At 48.3% G+C, this 20734-nt stretch overlaps 1 protein-coding gene across 7 annotated transcripts in view; it reads right to left on the reverse strand.

Annotated features, from left to right (window-relative positions):
- LOC135233149 (CUGBP Elav-like family member 4) overlaps positions 1–20734 on the reverse strand; it is a 54211-nt gene that overhangs the window by 1764 nt on the left and 31713 nt on the right. Inside the window, exons 1-11 of one of the 7 annotated variants that reach the window (XM_064296405.1) lie at positions 14007–14339; positions 10253–10301; positions 7420–7545; positions 6413–6492; positions 5380–5523; positions 4403–4541; positions 4006–4158; positions 2921–2983; positions 2535–2615; positions 1900–2043; positions 56–256 (exon numbers count right to left, since the gene is read on the reverse strand). In XM_064296405.1, coding sequence (XP_064152475.1) covers positions 129–256; positions 1900–2043; positions 2535–2615; positions 2921–2983; positions 4006–4158; positions 4403–4541; positions 5380–5523; positions 6413–6492; positions 7420–7545; positions 10253–10301 — 1107 coding nt within the window. In that variant the 5' untranslated portion in view covers positions 14007–14339 and the 3' untranslated portion in view covers positions 56–128. Of the gene's footprint in view, positions 1–55; positions 257–1899; positions 2044–2534; positions 2616–2920; positions 2984–4005; positions 4159–4402; positions 4542–5379; positions 5524–6412; positions 6493–7419; positions 7549–10252; positions 10302–14006; positions 14340–20734 lie in introns of those variants that run through there. The other 6 variants (XM_064296404.1, XM_064296403.1, XM_064296401.1 and 3 more) reach the window with 6 other exon arrangements.

Consider the following 20734-nt stretch of genomic DNA (forward strand, 5'->3'; position numbering starts at 1 on the left):
GACAAATCAAATGTATGAACTTGATGTTTGTTCATTGAGGGCCGTCCTTCCTCACCTTTCAGCCCCATTGTGCTCCGCCATTGGTCACCTCCCCCCCCCCCCCAACCCGGTGAGACTTGTGGGTGGGGCTAATAGGGGCGATTGGCGTCCTTCGGCCTCTTCAGCTGGACTTTGAGCCTCTTCATGCCGATCTGGAAGCCGTTCATCGATTGGATGGCTGCCTGTGCGCTGGCGGGGTTGTCAAAGCTCACAAAGCCTGCAGGGGCAGGGGGCGTGGCCAGTCAGGGGGGGTGTGGCCAGACAGTGGTAGGGGAATGGGGTGGGGTGGGGTGGGGTGGATGCATGGCATGGTGAACCAACGCGGATTTAGCCAGGAAGATAACAGGGGAGGGGGTGAGCAAGGAGGACACATGTGAAAGGAGGAGGAGAGAGGAGACATGAATTGTTCAGAGGGGGAGGATGGCCAGGGAGGTGGGAGGTGTGAGAGAAAGCCAGAGAAACAAAAATTGTCATATTTGTGATATTTATGAACAGGCTTCTTGTAACACCGAGCTATAAATCGGAATGATTAGAACACAGGCACAACACAGACTAAGAACCAACCAGCTGTACCACATGCCACTCACGACCCCCTGCATATCACTCGCTTACTATGACATCATAGAATGGGACGGAAAGTGGGATGGCCCACCACAAAGACCATCCCCATTGGCCCGACATACTGTCATTTCTTTTTTAATACTTAGGGAATGCGCAGCTGCATACAACTCGACATCTCCCCTCCGGTAGCTCCCGGTACGCTCTGAAGGACCACCTTGCCGACTGAACCTAAAGTCAGGCGCTCGCGTGCCGCGCCACGGCTGTTTAGTCGTCTCATGAAGCATGTCAGGTGATTTTTTTCCTCTACTAATTAACGTGGTGAAATTCAACGGTGTCTTTAATGCGCCGCGCCTGCGTTCGCTACGCCTCGGCCCGGCGTCCGCCTCTCGGCTGCGCGGTCGTTAAGCGGAGACGGACGCGCTGACGGCGAACACATGTCGGCCCTGACAGCCGCTGACAGCTCTCCCGCTCCCCCCCGCCTGCTCGGAAGCGAAGGCGATAATTTATGCAAATCCATTCGCGGGACTCGGGAGACGATTCGTCCCAGGTTTCCAAACGGGGCTGCTGTAATATCCCAGCGATTACCCTTGTGCGGTTACGCAACCTCTGCTTCAGCTCTCTCTCTCTCTCTGTCGGAGAGCGGCTGAATGGCTTGTGCAATTACAGCACAGACTCGTGCCACAACTTCGAAGTAGAAATCACAATAGCAGGTACGCGTCAGGACACAATTACCGTTATAACAATGGTCAATTTTAATAACAATGCTCTTACGTAGTTATTAGCCCAAATTTAGTCATAAAGTACATGGTAAATGGACTTGCAGTAATCATCGCCGCAATTACAGTGCTATTACATAGCTATTAGGCTAACTCAATGGACTGTGAAGCAATCGCAGTTGTCACAATGTTCAATGGTAATTACAGTGTAATTACAGAGTTATTAGGCTGATATAATGAAATGTGGGTCCAGTGATTCCTAAAAGAAAGTGTTAAGATTAAAAGGCACATTAAAACTGTTCATCCGATTGTAAAATCAACCATGCAACCCCCTGCCCCTAAAGCAGAGGTTAACATTGAAAAATGAGTTTCAACAGGCACTCTCCCACTATCATCTTTGCTGCAATTCCTATCCTGGCATATAATTTACATTTAATATATTTTACTTCCATGGTTTCCGTTGATATGCACATTTTGGTGCTATTTCCTCTAGAATAGACTGTTGCCTTTCATTACAACTCAAAATAATAATAATAATAATAATAATAATAAATCTTGACAGGGTTTTATGGTTTTTACCCACCAAAGCATTTACTTTGGTTTGTCGCCCGATCCACAAACACTTTGGAGGAGATGACATTACCGAAAGGCAGGAAGGACTGCATGAGCTCGCCGTCTCCAAACTCCTGAGGGAGGTGGTAGATGAACAGGTTACACCCTTCTGGTCCTGGGGAGAGATGGAGAGAGAGAGAGAGAGAGAGAGAGAGAGAGAGGATAAGAGAAACCAGGACAGGGGTATGAGATGGACAGTGGGAGAAGGGGAAGAGGAAGGAAGACAGAGGAGAAAGAAAGTGAGAGCGAGAGGGAAAACATAGACAGAAGGGAAATGAAGGGACAATGTGAAAAACGATCAGAGAAGAAATTGAGGATGGAGAGATTGGTGCAGTTTAAGGGAATAGAGAGAGAGGCAGATAGAAAGTGAGATCCAGTATAAGAAATATTCATGTGGAATCATATGAAGAAATAAAAGGAAGAGAAAAGTGACAGAAGAAAAGGAAAAAAGGTGATAAATAGAAAAGCAGGGAAAGAGGAAGGGAACGGAACAGAAAAAGTGACAGAAAACACAGAGGAAAACTGAGACCTGAAAAAAATAAAAAAAGAACCTGGACAATGCTGATAAGGAAGTAAAACAGGAAATATCTGTGTGTCCAGTCTCACCTTCTCTCTGTTGCTGAGCGATGAGAGGAGGAGGCTGGGCAAAGGTCTGGCTAATCTGTCCGTATGCTGTGGGATAGGCTGCTGACACACACACACACACACACACACACACGGGCACACAAACCCACACACACAGGCAGTGCATCAGATCCACTGCAATCATTTTTTGAACACATTAATAAACCCCCCTGATACTCAAACACAAGCATGCACTCACAAATAAGAACAGTACAAATGGCTGCAAAATGAGAAAATCTAACACACACACACACAGCCACACACACAAACACACATGCACGAATGCACACGCACGCAGACACACGGGCACACACAGACACACACACACACGTACGCAAGTACACAAAGGCTCTTCCTGTGTGACAGACCTGCGTACTGCTGCACTCCTGCATAGGCCTGCTGGAGGGGGTCAGCAGCAGTGGGGCTCTGTGCTGCTTAGAGAGAGCCAGGGAAAGAGGGAGAGGAAAGGGGAGGGAAGCAGGGAGAGAGGGAATGGACAGAGAACACAAGTATGTATTGTATTTAGAAAAATATATTCATTACATTTATAACAGTATTTCATCACCCCAACAACATGGCAGGAATTTCATTCATATTCTGTTTTAGCAGCCATTTCTGCTGCGGTGTCTGAGTTTGTCCCTTCTGTTGAAGACATGCTGTTCTGAGCAGACACTGCTCAGAGTGTCCTTCAGTACGCCCATCACTGCTGCCCCCTCTGGCCATACAGTGAAACAGGGTAACAGTATTTACCACAAACCCAACAGCGGCTAAAGCAATGGAACCGATCCACATTAATATACAGAGATTCCAGAATTTCATAATAGCAAAACCATGCACGAAATAGAAAAATTCTAAAATACCATTCAGATCCACTACTAAAGGCCAATGTTAGGCCTGATAACAGTGATGTGATATGTAATGACAGGGATAAAATATCCTGTAGGGGCAAGAGGAGTTCCGGGGGAAATTTTTTTTCTAACAAATCAGTAAATGAGAATCTATACTTTGCTTTGAAGGTCATCATTCCTCCTGTTATATGTAGCTTCAGTTATTCAGTATTATTAATCCTATAGCATACATTCCCAATATCCTCAAACATTTTTTATCGTGGACATACACATTGTTCAAAAAGAAAAAGATTTCTCAGAAAGAGAAAAATACTTCAATTCAAAATGTAGAGAGTGAAAATTAGTATTTCTTAATTGCGTCAATAACAAAGTTTAGCTACAGTTCTGACTGAATGATTATGTTCCCCCACTTCCATGGAAACCAGGGCATCTCTGTTTAGAGTGAACAATGATGTCATCCTGCTTCTTATGAGAAGCAGGACTCTCTCCACCCAGCATGGGTGAAGCTGCCACCCTGTTTTTGGGTAGAGATGTGAGAGTTTCTCATAAACATGAGTGATGTCATCATCCTATTAGCAGGGAGGCAGTTTGTTGCCGGGGCCCACCTGGGTAGGGGTGTATCCCGTTGGTGAAGACGGCCTCTGCCGGGGGCGGGCCGTTGGGCTGAGGTGGGGGCAGCCCTGTGAAACCGTTCACGCTGATGGGGGAGGCGATGCTGGTCACTGCTTGGGCTGGGATGCCTGGAGGTGTGCTGCCACCTGGAGGGAGAGAGTGGTCACTGCATTCAAGAAAGTACAGAGGGAGTCATGTAGAGTCATCCATACCTGCTGAGGAGACTGTGATTAGGTGTGAGAGAATATGTCTTTTTGAGTTTTATCTGAGATGCGTGAGAGGGGGTGGCAGTGTGTGGGGGGACGTGACAGTGTGTAAGAGGGTGTGGCAGTATATACATGGGGAGGGGTGGCAAATTGTAGGAGGGCGTGGATTTGGGTTGGCCCTTACCTGACGTGGGTGTTAGTGGCCCACCTGGCAGCCCGTTGATAGTGGCCATGTGCTGCATCTGGGCAGCGAAGGCTGCCATGGGGCTCAGATACCCTCCCTGCCCCACCGACGCCATCAACGCTGCCTGCTGCTGCACCTGCTGAGAGGGAGAAAGAGAGAGAGAGAGGGGGGGGAGGGAGGAAGAGGGAGGGGCAGAGGGGAAATGAGAGAGAATTTGAGACAGAGGCGGGAGGAGATGGAGAGGAACAAAAATAATTTGAATTTTAGAAAGAGAGGGAGAGAGAGAGAGGGAAAAGGTTGAGTAAAGACAGAAGGGGAGAGAGACAAATGAGAGGGAGTGAGGTAAAGAAAGAGGGAAGGAAAGAGAGGTAAGTAACGCTGCATGCATGGCAACAACAGCAGTGAATCATAGACAGCTGGCAGAGGAAGGGATGAGAGAGAAGAGACAACAGACAGATAGAAAGCAGAGGTGCTCTACAGACAGAAAGTGGAGGGGCTGTACAGACAGAGACTGCCAGACAGACAGACAGACAGGCAGAGAGACTGACAGAGACACTGAGACACACAGACAGACAGACAGACAGGCACAGAGACAGACAGAGACACTGAGACAGACAGACAGACAGACAGACAGGCAGAGAGACTGACAGACAGACAGACAGGCAGACAGGCAGAGAAACAGATAGACAGACAGAGAGACAGACAGGGAGAGAGACAGGCAGACAGACAGACAGACAGGCAGAGAGTCAGACTGACAGACAGACAGAAAGAGGGGCAGAGAGGCAGACAGACAGACAGAGAAGCAGACAGACAGACTGACAGGCAGAGAGACAGACAGACTGACAGACAGATAGACAGACAGACAGGGAGAGAGACCGGCAGACAGGCAGAGAGACTGACAGACAGACAGACTGACAGGCAGACAGAGAGACAGGCTGACAGACAGACTGACAGGCAGACAGAGCCGCTGCACTCACTGCCTGTGCGTAGGCTCCGTAGGGGCCGAACGGAAGGGCCATGGGGCTGAAGAGACCCATCTGACCCGCCATCTGCTGCATGCGCCGGATAGTGCGCTCCTTATCTGTGTCCGCAAACTTCACCACCAGGCTGGAGGAAGCGCCCTGAGACACATGCATACGCACACATGCACACACCCACACACACACACGCACATACACACACACATACACCACACCCACACACACACCACACACGCACAACACACACCCACACACACACACACACACACACACACACGCACGACACACACATACACACACCACCCACACACACACATACACACATACACACACACACACACACACACAATGCACACAACACACACACATGCATACCACACACACACACACACATGCATCGCACACACACACACCACACATCATACACACACACACACACACACACACACACACATGCTAGCACACACACACACACACACACCCACACACACACACGCACAACACACACATACACACACACCACACACACAGGCACACACACATACACACACACACAGGCACGCACGCATACATACACCCACACACACAGGCACACACACATACACACACACACACACGCACGCATGCATACATCCACACACCCACGCACGCAGGCACACACACACACACACACACACACACACACATACCCACGCACGCAGGCACGCGCACACACATGCACGCACACACACATACATACACACACACACACACACAAACACACACATGCACACACAGGTTAGAGCCTCAAGTATTAACATCATTACCACACATCCCCCTGAACTAAGTCGGCCGCAGGTGGTTGTGGTCACAGCACTGGCTGTTAGATCTCAGGTTCCTGGGTAACACACAAGTCTAAACCCTGTACACCGGTTAAAAAAACCAGCAACAAAATAAGCAAAAAAAAGAGAAAAACAAGTACTAAGCAATTGGAGGCAGAGCAGGGCTAAACGCTGGTTTAAAATAGCCCGGTGCGTGTCACGGTACTCACAGGCATGGTTTGGCTGCCGTGCAGAGCTCCGATAGCTGCCTGTGCTTCTGTGTGCGAGGAGTACTTCACAAAGGCACAGCCTGGGAGACAGACAGACACACAGACGCACAGATAGACACACAGAAACATGAGCAGTGGAACTCGCTTCACTCCGGAGGACATCTGAGCAGAAATGACAGTTGTTTTGACCGTTACATGTTTTTAAGCTTACGGTAATATTAAATTGTGTGCACTTTTGTTGCTGTTCCTGTTGCTTGTGTGATATCTTCAATTTCTCATGCCATATTTGCATTGTTAACTGATTCAAGGCCGCAGTACATGCGAAAGTTGCTACATGCCCAAAAGTATGCAGACAGCTGACATCCAACATCTCATCCAAAATTATGGGCGTTAATATGGAGTTGGTCCACCCTTTGCTGCCGTAACAACCTCCACTCTTCCAGAAGGCTTTATACTAGAAGTTGGAGCATTGCTGTAGGGATTTGCTTCCATTCAGCCAGAAGATCATTAGTGAGGTTGGGCACTGATTGGGTGATTAGGCCTGGCTTGCAGTTGGCTTTCCAATTGATCCCAAAGGTGTTGGATGGGGTTGAGGTCAGGGATCTGTGCAGGCCAGTCAAGTTCTTCCACACCAATCTCAACAAAAAACATTTCTATATGAACCTTGCTGTGTGCCAGGGGGCATTGTTACACTAAAACAAGTTTGGGGAAGGAAAGAGCCTTCCCAAAACTGTTACCAAAGCTGGAAGCACAGAATAGTCTAGAATGTCATTAAGATGTCTTCACTGGAACTAAGGGGGCTAGTCCAAACCATGAAAAGCAGCCGCAGACCAGATACTTTTGTTCACATAGAGTAGGTTCAATCATAATGATAGTAACCTATACACAAGCTTTCATATAATTTTCCAGCCACAAAGGCAAAGATCCAGGCACACACTCCAGCAAACGTGCATGTCCGTGTGCATCCTCACGTCCAGCTCAACGAAAAACCGGAACCACGCGCTCACCTTTGCTGTTTCCGTCGGGGCCTCTGAGGATGGTGCACTCCTCGATGCAGCCGAAGGCCTCGAAGAGGCGTCGCACGTCGTCCTCCGACTGCTGCTTGTTGAGCATGCCCACAAAGAGTTTTCTGTCTTCTGAAACAAACGGCGGGGGGTCATTACCGGGCACGGGTCCAGGGCGCGACGGGGGGGTGGGGGGGGGCTGGGCGGGCGAGCGGGTCTAAGGCGAGCCTCGCGGAGGCTGAAGGACGGGAAAACAAACTCGTCGCGCGCGCGGCGTTGCGTTATTTACGGCGTGGCGGCCGCGCCGAGCGCCCCGTCCTTGGCGTCGACTTTCCGGCTGTTCCCCTCCCCTTCTCCTTTAAGCGACCCTGCGTGCAGTATCGCCAGATGTCTTGGGTCCTTAATGAGAGGACTTACGTGTGCGTGCATGTGTGTGTGACGGTGTGTGTGATAATGAGTGTGTGTGTGTGTGTGTGGGATAATGTGTGTGGGTGTGTGTGTGTGTGTGTGTGTGGGATAATGTGTGTGGGTGTGTGTGTGTGATAATGTGTGTGCGTGCATGTATGTGTGACGGTGTGTGTGTGTGTGATAATGTGTGTGTGTGTGTGTGGGATAATATGTGTGGGTGTGTGTGTGTGATAATGTGTGTGCGTGCATGTATGTGTAACGGTGTGTGTGTGCGTGACAATGTGTGTGGGTGTGTGTGTGCGTATATTTGTGTATGTGGGAATGTGTGCAGGTGCATTTGTAATTGTGTGTTTATGTATGTGTTTGTTTGTTTGTTCCTGTGTGTGTCGGTATGTATATTTGCATATGAGTGCATGCAGATGCATTTGTAATTGTGTGTTGGTGTGGTAATGTGTGAGTGCGTGCAGGTGCATTTGTAATTGTGTGTTTGTGTGTGTGTGATAATGCGTGAGTGTATGTATATTTGCATATGTATCAGTGCGTGCAGGTGCATTTGTAATTGTGTGTGTGTGTGTGCGATAATGTGTTAGTGTGTGTATATTTGAGTATGTTTGAGTGTGTGCAGGTGCATCTGTAATTGTGTGTGTGTATGTATGTGTGTGTGTGTGTGTGTTTGTGATAATGTGTGACTGTGTGTATATTTGCATATGTGCGAGTGCGTGCAGGTGCATTTGTAATAATGCATGTGTATGTGTGTGTGTTTTTGTGAGCGCATGTTATTTGCAAGTATCAGGCAAGGAGTAGAGGGAAAGAACGAGAGAAACTGAGGGACGAGGTGAAATAGACAGAATGGGATGTAGGGTGGATAAAGCAGGAGGGACAGAGCCCAGTTAATCATGAACGCAGCGTCGGACCGAGGCCGGCCCGTGCGGTGCGAATCTGCAGCGGCTGTTCTCCCCCGGGTGCCTGTAGGACCCGGCCTCCTTTAAAGGGATCGGGGGTACGTCGGCCCGAAGCGGCCGGCGGAGCCTCGCTGAGCCGGGCCCCATGACGCAAACCGCCAGCAAGAGCTCCCCCCCCCCCCCCCGCGCGGCGAGCAGGGGGAGACGCCGGCCCCCTTTCCCCCGACACCCGCGCCGGGATTCCGCCCGGGGAGCCGCGGGGCCGCCGCCGCCGCCCTCCCCTCCCCTCCCCTCTCCTCCCTCCCGCCCTCCCGACCCCAGGGGAGCTTTCTAATTGGCCGTTACGTCGGGCCTCCGAGTTCGCTCCGCGGGAGTAATAAATGGCGGAGGATGAATTACCGCTAAAGAGGGACGCTCGCTCTCCCGAACGCCGGCGCTGGGGCTCCCGCGGCTCCTCCTCGCGGACGCTCCTGCTCCCTGTTCTCCGGGCCGGGAGCGGAGCCCCCGTGATTAAGAGCCTGGGGTTCTCAGCCAGGGGGGTATTGCCAGTTTAACTCCCGGGCAGGGAGCTGGGGAGGGGCACAGCCGTTCTATCGTTGCACAAAGGTACCTGCGGTCTGCCATGCCATAGGCTAATGTCCGCCGAGCTGCCTCGGATCTGGACGGGCTGCCCCGGTGACACAGTGACGCGATCCGGACTCCGCGCTCGTCTCTCTCTCTCTCCTCTCGAGTTCTCTCTTCGTCTCTGCTGCTACCTTTCAGCCTCCCCTCTGTCTTTCTCTCTCTCTCCCCCTCTCTCGGCTTTCTCTCTCTCTCCCCCTCTCTTCTTTTCTGTTCTATTCTATTCAAGTTCAAGTTGAAGTTCAAGCTTATTTATATAGCTCATTTCATACACAAGGAAATACAATGTGCTTTTATACAAAACAATGCACACTTGCATCTATACATATATAAAAAAAGAGAAAGAGAAAAATAAGGTTAATATTTAAAAAGGTAAATGTATAAAATATATGAAAAAGCATAAATATTTAATGCCTGTTCGGTTCTATTTGCAGGAAAAAGCAAAGAAGTATCACCAAAGCTGTCATCTACAACCTACTTAAAACGTGAAGTTGAAATGCTTGGGACAAACATCCTTAGCAAATTTAACAGTACTATTAAATTGCTATCTCCCTCCTGTTCTGTTCATCACATTTTCTCATTCTCACCCTCTCTCTGTCTATTGGTTAGATCGGATGTAGAGGAATGGCCTATCAGGGCAGGGTGGGGCGGAGCCTCAAACAGAGGTGTACAGGTGTTAGTTCTGACCCTGTTTCCAGGTGAGGCTCAGCCTTTGAGCCCACACATATAGAGCATGTGCAGTGTGTAATCTGCAGAGACTGAGAGCTGTTGCTCAGTTTTGCACAGAGATGTGTGTGTGGTATGTATGATGTGTGTAATGAGTGTGTGTGGTTGTGTCTGCGTGGCGTGTGCGGGCATGGCGAGTGGGGGGTGCGGGGGGTTAACAGGGTAAATTAGAGCACTACCTCCTCTGCTCTCACTGTCTGCCGGTTTCACTTGGATTGGTCTGTTCATCTGCAGGGAGGAAAAAGACAGGGGGGAGAGGGGAAGTGGAGAGAGAGAGAGAGTCAGAGAGAGGGAGAGAGATATATTAAGATTAGCCTTTTACATCAATGTCGAGAAATTTAAATTTCAAATATGTTTAATTCACACATTAATAGAACTTGTGTTGTACAAGCACGTCTGTGTTATGCGTATGTAATGTGTACATTGGCTGCATGTCATTGCATCTGCAGAGGAAGTACTGTTTGTGGCATATAAAGCGCATAAAAGAGAAAGTGCTGATGAATCCGGGGCTGATCGGTGTGATCAGGGTGTAAAACAAACAGACTAAAGCCTCCCTGGGGTTGGGGAGAGATCAGAGAAAGAGAGAATGAGAGAGGAGAAAAATGAGAACATGAGAAGAAATGACAGAGTTCAAAGGGGCCAAATGTACCACAATTACATCACCTCCAAACACACACACACACACACACACCTCCGCCCCTCCCCGCACACCTGCAGACGCACACACACAGACACACCCGTGTCCCCCCGTCTCTCCACACACACACACACACACACACACACCTACTCCCACACACACACACACACCCCTCCCCGCCCAACACACACACACCCCCCACACCTGCAGACGCACACACACAGACACACCCGTGTCCCCCCGTCCCTCCACACACACACACACACAGACACACCCGTGTCCCCCCGTCCCTCCACACACACACACACACACACACCTACTCCCACACACACACACCTCCGCCCCTCCCCGCACACCTGCAGACGCACACACGCAGTCAGACAGATGCCCTCCGGAATAAATTGGTCCCCGCGCCGTGAGTCCATCCCACCAAACAGCTGCCCCGAACACAGACCCAGACCGAGACATCCCCCCTCTCTCTCCTTCCCTCCCTCCCTCCCTCCCTCCCTCCCTCCACTCCTCTTCCCTCCCTCCCTCCCTCCCTCAATCACAGAATCGCACGCTTCCCACCGAGGCTGATTAAATCCAGTGCGAACTGAGGAGGGGAATCAGAGGCCTGGAGGCTGCCAGACCCAGCTGCCAAAATCCTCTCCACCCTTCTCCCGCTGAACACTCTCCAAAATCCAAAAATCCTCCCTCCACCCCCCCCTGCTGGAGGCTCCCAGACTCTCCCCCGCCACGCCTAAAATCTTGCAGCACAAAAAAACAGATTACGACAAGTCTCTTAAAGGGAACTTTAGTTGTCTTTAGCTTGTCTTTGCGTTCCATGGGTTACTTCTGCCGGGTGCCCACACACAGTGCATAGATAATGTTATGGTTACTACCAGACCTGGGTCAAATACGTATTTGTTTTGGATTCAGATACTCTTCTACATTTTACTGATCTTGTCTGGTGTACTGGAAACAATGAAATTCTCTCAAAAAGTGCAAACTCCGCCTCCTGGTCATACTGGCAGGCTCAGTTACACCAGGCAAGATCAACAGAGCACAGAAAAGTATTTGAATCCAAAACAAATAAGTAGCACAGGTTACTACTGAACCGAAAGACCCGTCCCATGCCTGCATGATCCTCAGTTTGGATAGGTGCATATAACCTGCCACTGCCTCCAGCCCCCTGTTCCTCTCACTCTGCAGCTGAGCTGCGCAGGCGTGTGTCTTCACGCTGCGCATCTACCAGTCGGGCCCCTACGCCCCCCCCCCCCCCCGCCTCTGCTCTCCACGTTCCCTGAGCTCCAGTGGAGTTTATTTTCACAGTGGGACAGAAACAGCAGCTGAGCATCTACTTGTTTTTCGGCACAGGTGAAGAGCAGCTCCCCTCTGTGTTACTGCCACTCCAGTGTTTATATCCGGGCTCATAGAGCCATATTAGTGAATGGCATCTGATATAAACATATACCTGGCACCGAAGTCATTTTCTTTGCAGGTTTCTCGTACGGAGGACCCAAGGGGTCTGATTAAGTAAAGGTTTTTTTTCTTTTTTTCCCCACATTGCTGCAGCAGTGCCAGCAAACAGTAGAAAAAAAAGCTGGCACAACACAAGCTGCCGGCTCAGAGACTAGAAAGGGCAGCCATCAAAATCTCACACGTGGTTGCTGCGGAGATCTGAGGATGACGGGGAAAATGGAGTCCACCATTTTGGAAGCCAACCATTTTAGATTTTTTTGTAGAACACTTGAATGACGTCTCCCCCAAGGCCGTTCAATGTATTGGCATGCAGTGTGGCCTGATATGTTCAATAGATGATTCTTTTTCAAAGTTGTTCACAGGAAGTTGTCATGACAAAAAACATGGCCACAGTACACCAATGGGAATGGGAGTGGCTTTTTGCAAAAAAATGACGTAACGTCATATCTACACTGACAGACACACAAAGGCTGTAACTCCACAGTCAAAACACATTTTGATTCTATCAACAATGAAATAAATCATACTTTGCATTCTCAACCATGTAATGAAACCATGAAACTATGTAAAGAAGCCATTAAACCAAGTAGGGGCGACATAGCTTGGGAGGTAAGAGCGGTTGACTGGCAGTCGGAGGGTTGCTGGTTCAATCCCCTGCCCTGGGTATGTCAAAGTGTCCCTGAGCAAGACACCTAACCCCTAATTGCTCTCAATGAGTTGATTGGTACCTTGCATGGCAGCCTTTCACCGTTGGTGTGTGAGTGTGTGTGTGAATGGGTGAATGAGAGGCATCAATTGTAAAGCGCTTTGGATAAAAGCGCTATATGAATGCAGTCCATTTACCATTCCATTTTCCAGTAAAAATAGTTAAATATTCATAATGCTTTAAGACATTTTGCCTGGGCCCCTTTTAATTGTTGTTTTTTCATTTTTTCTTTTTTTTTTTTTTACAGTATGTTAAACAAAATCATTATTGAACTGATGTTATGTCATACGGTACATGCTATTGATGCTTTGGCAACACTACTTTGTCTACTATTGTCCTGCCAATAAAGTATCACTGAATTGAACTGAGAGAGAGAGAGAGATAGAGAGAGGGAGGGAAGAGGATGCAGAGGGATGACTGTTCCAGGTGAAGCTCATGTGAAAGTCGAGGTCCTGGCCTTGGACCTGCCACTGGACGCACAGTCACAGAGACAGAGATGTCATCCAGGCTCCGCCTCCTTCCCTCCCAACTGCCTCAGCCAATCAGAGGCGGGGAGGGCAGGACCTGCTGTGTCCTGGCCTAGATTTCTGTGGCTCACCTGAGAGATTAACCACCAGCCATCTCCCCCCCCCCCCCTTTCCTTTCTCTAATCTTCACCCTGATGAATGTGATTGCCGAGATCAGCTGTGGGCGTTCTCATTTCCGAAAAAATCTCGGTTTTTGGAGTTCACGGGAGCCGCTTCTCCCTCTTCAAATCAGACCGGGATCTCCAAGGGAACGAAAAATCAATTGGGAGATCTTCGAACTTATGAAACGTTACACTCCCTTACAATGCGGCTCATCGAGAGCACTAATAAGGCACATTTCCAAGGGGACTGTTTAAATATGAAATCGATTATGAGGCGGCGGGTTTTGAGAGCAGAACCCAGAATGTTGCCCAAGTACGACACAGACCGTTTGGGTTCCGATAGATTTATTGTTTGCACTTGACGCGGAAATGCCCAGATGTTCTGTGCAATATTCTAGCTCGCAAGATAAATGAGCATGGACCTTCGGGCACAAAAGTGGCTTAAATGAGCTTCTAAAAACTAGTTAGAGCTTCCCCTAATGTCACTCCATATCTTACCTCAGTGGATAGGTGGAGCAAAACGCAGCCCAAATGGTGGTCATCTGCATATATACACACACTCTCTCTCTTTCTCACTCTCTCTGTCCCTCTGAATCTCTCTTTCACTCTCTCTCACTCTCTCTGTCTCTCTACATCACTCTCTCATTCTCTCACTCTCTCTGTCTCCCTGCATATCTCTCTCACACTCTCTGTCTCTCTGCATCTCTCTTTCACTCTCTCACACTCTCTGTCTCTTTACATCACTCTCTCATTCTCTCACTCTCTCTGTCTCTCTGCATATCTCTCTCACTCTCTCTGTCTCTCTTCATATCTCTCTCACTCTCTGTCTCTCTGTATCTCTCTCTCATACTCTGTCTCTGCATCTCTATCTCTCTCCACTCTCTTCTGCTCTGCACTCCACTCTCTACACTCTTTTCTTAACACTCTCTTCTCTCTCACCTCTCTCCTCCTCTACACTCTCTGTCTCTCTGAACCTCTCTCTCACTCTCTCTCACACTCTCCGTCTCCCTGCACCTCTCTCTTACACTCTTTGTCTCTCGTTCTTTCCGCTGCCCTCTCTCCCTCCCTCTCGGGCGATGTGGGCTCGATGAGCTGCCACTGCTCCAGGCTCCCCGCTTAATCACCGCTCTGACAAACATGTTGACAAACAGACTGCCGGGGAACCGTCACCATGGCGAGCACACCGCGCACCGCACTCGCCCGACCGCGTGAGTCAGCACTCCTCCCGAACTCCGCCCGCCCGCCCGCCCGCCCGCCCCCCCGCCCGGCGACGGCCGAGTTCGTGAGCCACGACTGGCACACCGCGCTCAAACGGGCACCTGGTCCTATAAGGAAATTAAACCCGGGGTAGCTGTTTGTTTGGACATAACAGATTGCCCCACTCGATTGATTATCTACTGTGCGTTATGGCTCTGAGCTCACTCTGCACGTTACCGCATGCTAAACAGAGAATTATGCTTGGGTGTCAAGCTGTTATCCGAGACTCTGCCTTTCTGTATATGTATACAGTGAGCACCAGAATGTTTAGGACAAAGACATGTTTTTTCTTCATTTGGCTCTGTACTCCGCAATTTTAGATTTTCAATAAAATAATTAACAAGTGGTTAAAGCGCAGATTCTCAGATTTTATTAAAAGGTATTTGTATACATTTTGGTTTCACCATGTAGAAATTACAGAACTTTTTATACATAGCCCCCTATTTCCCGGCACCAAGATGTTTGGGACATATTACAGTAATGTTATGTAAATAAAGGTAGTCATGTTTAGTACTTTACCAAACATCATGGATCTTACTGTATATGTATATATGCATTACGAGTTGCTGATATCATAGCATATTTGATTTTTACCTTTAACGAACTAATGCTCAGGGAAATCGACAAGACTAGTTGTCAAGCTGAGTCTATGACTTTGGTGTTTTATTGCCTGTCTCTCAGGACTATGCCCCCAGCCCCATGATGTACAACTACACCTCCAGCTCCGATCTATCTAGGGTAATCTAGTGTTTGGGTTTTAAGTCACTCTGGACAAGAGCGTCTGGCAAATAGCAGTAATGTAATGTAATGTAATGTAATGTAAGCCACGACCTCTCTGTGACCGCTGGAGAAATTGATGGCCGCATTACGCCTTCTTTAGATTCACCAGATACTTAGCTCCGGGTTCTTAACATTGACAAGACTGTCTTTCCTACAGCTGATACTGAATCAGCGTAATGTTCCCCCGTGCGTACGCTAACCTTATTCATTATGATCTTGCTCTCGGGTTCTCCCTCGCCGACGTAAGACAAGACCACACTTCATTATTTAATGTAGGCTTTGTGTAGAGAACAGACGTACGCCGTTCACGTTTTCCAGCTGAGGCGACGCTCTTAGCCCGAGCGACTTGCACGCTGCGTACTTTACTTAAATTTGTTTTATTTTTCCTCATTTGTACAGCAGGATGTCTTTCTTTCTTTCTGAAGCAGTTCGAGCTAAGTGCGTTGCTCAAGGGTACAACAGCAGTCCCCCTTCTGGGAATCAAACCCGCAACCTCTAGAGTACGAGCCTCCCTCACCAATCCGCTACACCGCCACCCTGCTATTTTACAGTCTCATAATGAGACCGCGCTATGTTTTACAGTGCTCTCCAGTGGTGACGTGCCAGTCCGCGGCGTGGTTGCCATGCATCAAAATCCCCCGCCCTTCGCCGAGTCCCCGTGCCATCGGAGGGAGGGATTCTGGGCATCAAGCTCAGCGGGACGGGGAGACAGCTCCCGCCAATTCTGTTCTTATTACGGGAGGGAGCCCTCATTATCCCACCGCGGGCCAAGTTTCGGTCTAATTAAAATCACAGCATTCCAGAGCGGGATGGCGCTTAGGCCAGTCAGATGGCGTTCTGTTTTCACAACTCAAGCCAAGCGTGCCGCCGGTGGGTAGTCGGAGAACAACAAGAGCGGGAACGACAATAACGAAAAAGACAATAAACGACAGAGCGTTATGAAAACGAGTAAACAAGAAATTAGAAAGAGCACCCTGGGTCTTCAACCGGTTGCGTTCCAATTAATTTTCGCCGCGCGCGAGGAAAAGCGCATCACACATCGCGGGGCAGCCGACGTGTCTTCCTCGTCTTCCCGCAACAGTCAGACACAAATGTATTCCGGCCCAGCCTTCTGTGACCGAACTGAACCCCCACGAAAAAGGTGCAGAAATGGAACCTGACGGTGTGGCAGATTTAAGAACCTGGGGCTTGCAACTTGGAGGCTGCAGGTTCAAATCCCAGTTCAGGCATAGCCATTATACCAACGAACATGGTACCCCTGAGCCTAAAGAGATGGGAAAGCCAGCTGGTGGGAGGATGCTGAACAAAGAGTTCTAGCGGGAGTGTACGGTCTCATCCAGACCAGGGTCAAATACGCATTTGTTTTGTATTCAAATAATTTTCTACGCTTTACTCATCTTGTCTGGTGTATTGTGACCAATGACATACTCTCAAAAAGTGCAAACCCCGCCTTCCGGTCATATTGGCAGGCTAAGTTACACCAGGCAAGATCAATAGAGCACAGAAATGTATTAGAATCAGAAACAAATACGTATTTGACCCAGGTCTGGTGTCATCGTTGTCAAAAGATAGGAAGCCGTATTCAAAAGTGTTGTGGCATATGTAAATGTTGGCAGGTTGAAGACCAAGCATTCTGGAGAGATTACAAGGGCTTGTACAAGTAGCAACACAGCAATTGTATATTAGTTTGAACTGATACCATCCCATTGGTGTAAAATGATTCTAAAGAATTATTATTCCGCAGATAAACTCTTCACAGACCTCCTAGCCAGTCCGCTGATACTTAATGCAATAAATTCAAGACTTACTAAGCTCTCTTTGTGCTCTAGCACTGAGTAGGAGGAAAATAAAGGTCACAGAAGGAAATCTATTTCCTTCTGCTGGGCTCATTCTGGTCTGTGGTTGTCTGAAGCTTTAAGCCTGTTGTTGGAATCATTCAAAGGGTAGGCTTTGTGCTTTTGGCAAATTTCCATCAGAGAAATTCAATTATCAAGCAGAGTAAAGATGTCAATAAATTCCAGTGGACTTTTATGATGGGTTTATATAGCTGTGATTCATCCATTTGATTTACTTTGCTTACAACTGGCTTGGCTGTTGACAGTTGGGTAAAAACACACACACTAACATGCACACACACTCACGCTCGTACATTCACACATGCGTACACACACACACACCACTACTACGTACTGCTACCTACGTGCTACAACCCACACTTCTTCATTTCACCGCACACTAGCTACAGCTACTCAATGTCTACTACACAGTGCTTCACACAGCTTGCAACTATTCTGGATTACTGTCACTGTAATGGCTGACCTCATCAAATGACATCCAGCAACTCCATGCTTGGCTTTACTCAACAGTGCTGTACAATACTCTAAAGCTAGCAACTCAGAACTGTTCAATACTCCAACTGCTATGAACCGCTCCATTCTAATCTACTCCACATCTCTGAACACAACTAAGCATTGTTTATTACTAGCATACACTGCTTTATACTATTAAAATCCTCAGTCCACAACTCCATACTACTGTCCATCACTCGAGACCTCAACCCACTCCTCCACGCTGCTGTAACTGCTTCATTGACTATTACATACTTACTGCACACCAATCCCAACACTCCTGAGCACAACATCACATTAAAGCCAATTACTCTCTGCTGCAGAAGAACACTGCTCAATAATCCACATCAAAGCCTTCAGGGGAAAAAAAAGACATAAAAATATAGAAATACTCCATATAATATTCCGAGTAAAGTTACAATATCGACAGTGGGCGAGGAATGTTCTTGTGCGAGTATCGATTTGAATATCTGAATGTGTTTGTTTATTCACATGCATTTCCACAGACTGCATAATTAATATTTCTTAAATGCCAAAAGCAGCAGAAGGCGTCAGGTAAATGCAGCTGTTTATGGTGGTAGGTGAGAAATGGCCCAAAGCTATGCGTTTTCCGAACTTACTCCCCGCACCCCTTTCGCCCCACTGTGAATCACCCCCGAGCTGAGAGCTTCTGGCAGTGAGATAATATTACACAGCACCTGAATATAAATCACTCCTTATTAGAAGGGCTTTTTTCTCAGACAAAGCCAACAAGGCCGGCTCCGCTAGGACACTTATTCACTTCATGTAGTGGTGGCTTAAAAAAAAAAAAAAATGACGGAAAGTCGCCTGATTGAAACGCACTCTGAGGAAAGAACCTGAACTGCGTTCGACCCGATAGCGACTCTCTCTCGGAAAGCGATTGGAAATGTCTGAGCTGACAGGGAAGTCTGTCAAATTTAGGGCGTAATTAAATTATGTACATAACCGCGATAAGATTGAAGCCGCAACCGGAAAATCCTAATAAAATTTCTTACAATCCGTACACCGCATTAACGAGATTTACCGTTGTCGTAAAGCTGTAATTATCTGTAAAGTGTTGAAATGTTGGCGTTAACCACCGAATGCTAACGCCATGCCATTACCAGATAACCTGCTCCCATGAGGTTAATTACCAACAATTGATCACTTATGAACATATTTCAAGTTATGATGCAACAGCACGCGAATGAATGCATGACGGTTCTGCTCTCCATTCGCCGGACTGTCTGGCCTCTAAGACCACGTGACTACAGTTATTAGACCCGCCCCTTTTCAGACAGAGAGCTATTAATCTACGCATCCTTGTCTACATCATCGGAATTTAAAGTGCCACCACTACCTGTCAAACAGCCATTTCCTGGAAACAAATGCAAGCCAGTAAATCATGGCCCCATCACCATTATCCTTGAAATCGGACATTAGTCGTCATCATTGGCTTTGAAACTCCAACCCCTACAGGTGTTTCTACAGGATGTTTTTTAAGGCCTTTTTTTCAGTTAGCTAATGGTAATTCGTTTTATACAGCCCTGCATGAAAGATGGAAATACCATTGCATCCAGTCCATCCTTTACTTATTCCCTCTGCTGTTCTTTTCCCCTCTCTCCCTCTCTCTCCTCTCCTCTTTGGCCATTTCTCTCTCATTCTTTCTCACTGTTTCTTTTTGCCTCTCTCTCTCTCTCTCTCTCTCTCTCTCTCTCTCTCTCTCTCTCTCCCTCTCCCACTTCTGTTGGCCTTGGTTCCTTGCTGGGTTCTGACTCCGTTGTGATTTGCGAGCGGGAACTATTTGTTCTGCCAGATGACCCGTCTCCACGGGCGACAGAGACTACCCACAGTCCCCTGCAACCGTCTGATCCTCAAGGAGGTGAGCCGTGAAGAGCTGGGCATATGCAACACTGTGGGGAGGGGGAGGGGGAGGAGGAGCAGGGGGGGGAGACATTAGTGTGTAACACCCATGAACATCTGCTGCGGGTGCCCCTGACTAAAGCACCCTACAGGACACAGCATTTCATCACAAGCTTCTACAGCAGTTTGGCCAAATCGTATGGGGAGCAATGGTTGCATTGTAGGGCTCTTTCTGTAAGGGCGCTGGGGACCGGAGTCAATAAATCACGTTCAATTTGGCACAGTGTCACATCCTGCCGAAGCAGTCGCTTAACACGGAGAAAACAGGTCTCTGACGAGTAACACGAACACAAAATACAGGGTAGTATAATGGTCAAGGAACTTGCCTCGTTACCAAAGGTACTTTGGCCTGAATTGCTTGAGTGCATGTTCAGCTGTACAAATGGATACTATGCAAAAAAAAATCTGTAAGTCTCTCTCCCTGTAATAGACTGGTGACCCATCAAGGGTGTATTCCTGCCTTTGACCCAATGCATGCTGGGATAGGCTCCAGCGCTCCCCGCAACCCTGACCAGGAATAAGTGGGTATGGATAATTGACGGATGGATAGATGTAAGTCACTCTGCATCTGCTAAATGCTTAAAATGTAATGAAATGTCACCCCTCCCCCCCCCCCACCTTAGATAAACTGATAATGCTCGAGACGAAATGGACAGAACGGCCTATGACAAAGGAAGCAACAGCGAGCTGAGGCAGCATCAAGGGAGAAAGAACACATTACGGGAATACGATCAAACTAATAAAAAAAAGAACAATGTTAATGTTATGGCGTGACATTGCATTTCAGCTCAAAGGCCCTTGGCTGTTTTTTTTTATTGCGTCGCGTCCTCCATATTGGCAGGCAGGTAGAGCCTGATTGGTTGAGCTGTACACACTGAGGACTTTTGGGCTGTAAAAGACCAGGATGCTCCAGCAATA

Source organism: Anguilla rostrata, chromosome 10, assembly GCF_018555375.3.
Source record: "Anguilla rostrata isolate EN2019 chromosome 10, ASM1855537v3, whole genome shotgun sequence".
Classification (NCBI taxonomy): domain Eukaryota; kingdom Metazoa; phylum Chordata; class Actinopteri; order Anguilliformes; family Anguillidae; genus Anguilla; species Anguilla rostrata.